This window comes from Gossypium hirsutum, chromosome A12 (genome assembly GCF_007990345.1).
Source record: "Gossypium hirsutum isolate 1008001.06 chromosome A12, Gossypium_hirsutum_v2.1, whole genome shotgun sequence".
Taxonomy (NCBI): domain Eukaryota; kingdom Viridiplantae; phylum Streptophyta; class Magnoliopsida; order Malvales; family Malvaceae; genus Gossypium; species Gossypium hirsutum.
In genome coordinates this window covers 91,155,904-91,159,534 of record NC_053435.1, presented here as the reverse complement: position 1 = coordinate 91,159,534, position 3,631 = coordinate 91,155,904, and the positions used below count along the sequence as shown (strand labels likewise).

Genomic DNA, 3,631 nt, shown 5'->3' with positions numbered 1-3,631 from the left:
GATAACGATTAAACTGACATATAATATATAAATATTGATGGTTTAATTTATTATTATGTCAATTTTAGAATTGTTGTGTCATTTTCCATTACCTAGCTAATAAAAATAGACTAAAAAAATATGAGTCATCGTTTTCTAATTTTTTTATAGATTAATAATAATAAAAATTGTTACTGGATGACTATCAAATTAGTTTAAAAAAAATCCATATTTAAATAAGATAATATTATTAATTTTAAAGAATGTTTGATCATTTACTTTCAGCACTCTTAAAGTTTTCACACATAATATTTTGTTAGGTTTCAATATTTCCCTTAATTAGTGTTCTGATAGATCTTAATTAATTAGAATCTGGTTTTGTTATCAATTCCATTTTCTTATTTTAAGTGAACCAATCCTTGAAAAAAAAGTTTTTCTCTTCCAATCAATAAATTGGTTATAGCGATTGAGGACACCTCAAACCACCAACTTTTACTTTTGTTATCGGTTTCGATGACCTACAAATCAACCCTTGTCGAATTTCTAACCATGTGACACATGCCTGTAATATTAAACCTGTTAAAATGTAGCAACATTGATTTTTTAATATAGAGATTCAATAATAAAGGGATTAATTTATTCTCTCCTATCTCAAGATTTGAAAATTGTAAAAGTGATAAACATATGAAAACAAGAAACAAACATAAGAAAAATATAAAATTTATTACCATAACTACATACGATAAAACAAGTTGAATAATACAAGACTTTTCATGCACCTTGGAGGTACAATACACCCCATCCCCCAAAGGAAAACACTTGAAGAAACGTATTAGACATATTCAATATCAATCTTCCACAAGAAAATTAAAACAACAAAAAAATACAAATAAAGACATTGATTTAATGCAAATAAGGGAAAACCATAACTTTCAAAAACCAAACACAAATAGAAAGATGAAAAAGAATGTAGGGAGAGTGATGACTAAAATTAGCATTGGAAGCCAGTAGGAACATTCCTTGAGCAAACGTTGAGAAGCAAGCTAAGGGAAACTGGGACATTAAGGTTGAGGCCTAAGACGTTAGCTCTGATAGCGGTGCAAAGGCAAGCGGCAGCTTCAAGGTCAACGAGACCATTGAGAAGGGAACAACATGGCATCACTGGGGGTGAACCAACAGTGACATTGACTAAGCTAAGCACTTTGGCACATACACCTAATTTAAGAGCATCCCTGGGACACCTACCTCGTGCAGATGGAGTGGGGGTGGGGATGGGATTAGAGCCGGAAGAAGAGCAAGATCGACAAGTAGCACTGACTAGGGAAAAGAAAAGAATGTTGAGTGCTAAAAAGAGGGCCATGGAAGCTGATCTTTTTGAAGCCATTTTGGTCTTCTCTTAAAACCCTAGTGGCTTGCTTTCTTAGCTTTAGAGTTAAAAAAGTAGAAGTGTTTGAGGATGGAGAGCTTGGAGCAAAGTGAGGTGGTTTTATAGTGTTAACAAGAAGGGCTAGTGGTGGCTGGTGAAGTTTGGGCGTTTGTGATGATCGTGAGGTGGAACTTAACACATTGTGCCATGGTTCACGAAGAATTAATGACTGTTAAATCTTGCTTGTTTTAGTTTTAATCTACATTAAATTTATGTAGATTTTTTTATAGAATCAAAGTTTACTAAATATATGTTTTATGGTACTGAGCAATTAAATAAATGGTAAATTACCTCTAAAGTTACTAAATTATCAAGAAATTTACGTTTTAGTCACTCAACTTCAAAGAGTTATAAAATGATCATTGAACTATTCAAAAAATTTTATTTAAGTCAATGGTTTGTAAAGTTCTTTTTTTTTTAAAGTTCAACTAGCAAGCTCTAAGCAACGATTCGACGATTGGTACGATGGATCAGTACCCATCGACAAGTAGAAAAACATACCTTAGATCCAACCTAATCTAATGACTAGTGTCGGAGATTGGAGAAAAAGTTGTTTAGATTTTGATTTGTTGATTATAACGTTCAAAGTTATTTCATTAAAATGAAAAACTAAACTATAGAAGAGAAAGGAAAGAAGAGATTTGATTGGTGCAAATAGTGCGAACGAAAAAAGTCATCCAATAGCAATTTAATAATCTAATGACTTAAATAAAAACTTTCGAATAGTTCAGTAACTATTTTATAACTTTTTAAAGTTGAGTGACCAAAACATAAACTTACTAATAATGTAATGACATTGGGTGTAGTTTACCCTTAAATTAAATTATTGATTTGCATTTAATGTATTATTAAGGTATAAATTCAATCCATGTGTTCTAATCTCATTAATAGTTGAACATATCGTTATAACAAATAACTACTGATTAAGGATTTTACCTCATCAATGATGATTAAGGATAAAATAAATTTTATCTACTTAATAATCATATATTATCATATAGTTAAGTATCGAAACCTGCTAATCATCTATTATTTTGTGGACATATAAACTAATTTCCAGAAGACTCTCCTCACATAATTGAATTTTTTAATAATTTCACTGTAGGTTCTGATTATACCTGCTATTTTTTAACACAATGCTTAGAATTATTTATAGCCTTTTCTCAATCCATAAATAAAAGGATAATGCGCTTCAACGCATTCAAACTCACGTCATCCTGTGTTGACAATAATATACATGCCAATCAAATTAAGACTCAATCGGCCACGGTTTAAAAAATACTAAATAAATAAAGAATATATGGGTTACAAGTAAACAATTTGTAATTATTGTGAGGTTATTTCATGCCACAATAATGGGTTCACGGGTTTGATTTGGTGCTTAAGAAGATTCTATATCCAAACTATAGGTTTAAGTTTTTATATATACATATTAGTTGTTTTAATTTGGTGTTTTATGGTCTACCACATTTTATTAATAAATTTTTGGCTGACTAAAAAAAGGGCATTCTCCGATTTCAACCGTTGAAGAAAGTAATATTAATGAAAAATTCAAGTTAATTTTTAATTTTTTAATTTTATCGTTTAATTTAATGAAGTTTTTTTAAAAAAATGTTTAATTAATTTTTGATTTATATGGTAATAATTTGAATCATTATAATTGTTTAATAAACATCAAGTAATTGAAATATAACTAAAATTATATAAAAGTTTGAGGGTCTGTTCGATTGACGGAATTGATTTTCCGGAAAATCATTTTTAACTTTTCCAGCGTTTGATTGGCGGAAAATATTTTCCATTTGGAAAATGAACTCCAAAACAAGGGAAAATGGGTTACATTTTAGGGAAAATGTCTTACCCTTTCAATTTCCGTAAGACATTTTCCGTGCTCTCCTCTCTATCGCCTCCTTCATTCCTTCCTTCATTTTCGGTAGAAAATTACTTCTGTTTATCGATTTTCCAGTAACTTGTTTTTTTAATTATTCAATACTTGTTTTTTTAACACAATTACAAATAATTTATTTGATATTAGTTTTTTTCAATTTATAACGATTAATATTGTAGCTTAATAATTGAGTATTATTATAAATAAATCAATGCAATATATGTAAAAATAATTTAAAATATAAAAATTTATTAATATATATTAATATATGTAAAAACAACTTTTCCGAAAAATATTTTCAAAAAATTTGCTAAGCAGCAGAAAATATTTTACACAGATAT

General features: G+C 28.9%; 1 protein-coding gene across 1 annotated transcript; it reads right to left on the bottom strand.

Moving 5' to 3' along the window:
* Window positions 1–683: 683 nt before the first annotated feature.
* On the bottom strand, window positions 684–1,467 carry LOC107912224 (14 kDa proline-rich protein DC2.15). The gene has a single exon (XM_016840308.2). The coding sequence runs from the start codon at window positions 1,361–1,363 to the stop codon at window positions 971–973; it is 393 nt and encodes a 130-aa protein (XP_016695797.1). The 5' UTR covers window positions 1,364–1,467; the 3' UTR covers window positions 684–970.
* Window positions 1,468–3,631: the final 2,164 nt, after the last annotated feature.

Bases quoted from the DNA above. Each gene is read 5' to 3' on its own strand.
- LOC107912224 (XM_016840308.2), bottom strand. From the start codon at position 1,363: ATGGCTTCAAAAAGATCAGCTTCCATGGCCCTCTTTTTAGCACTCAAC.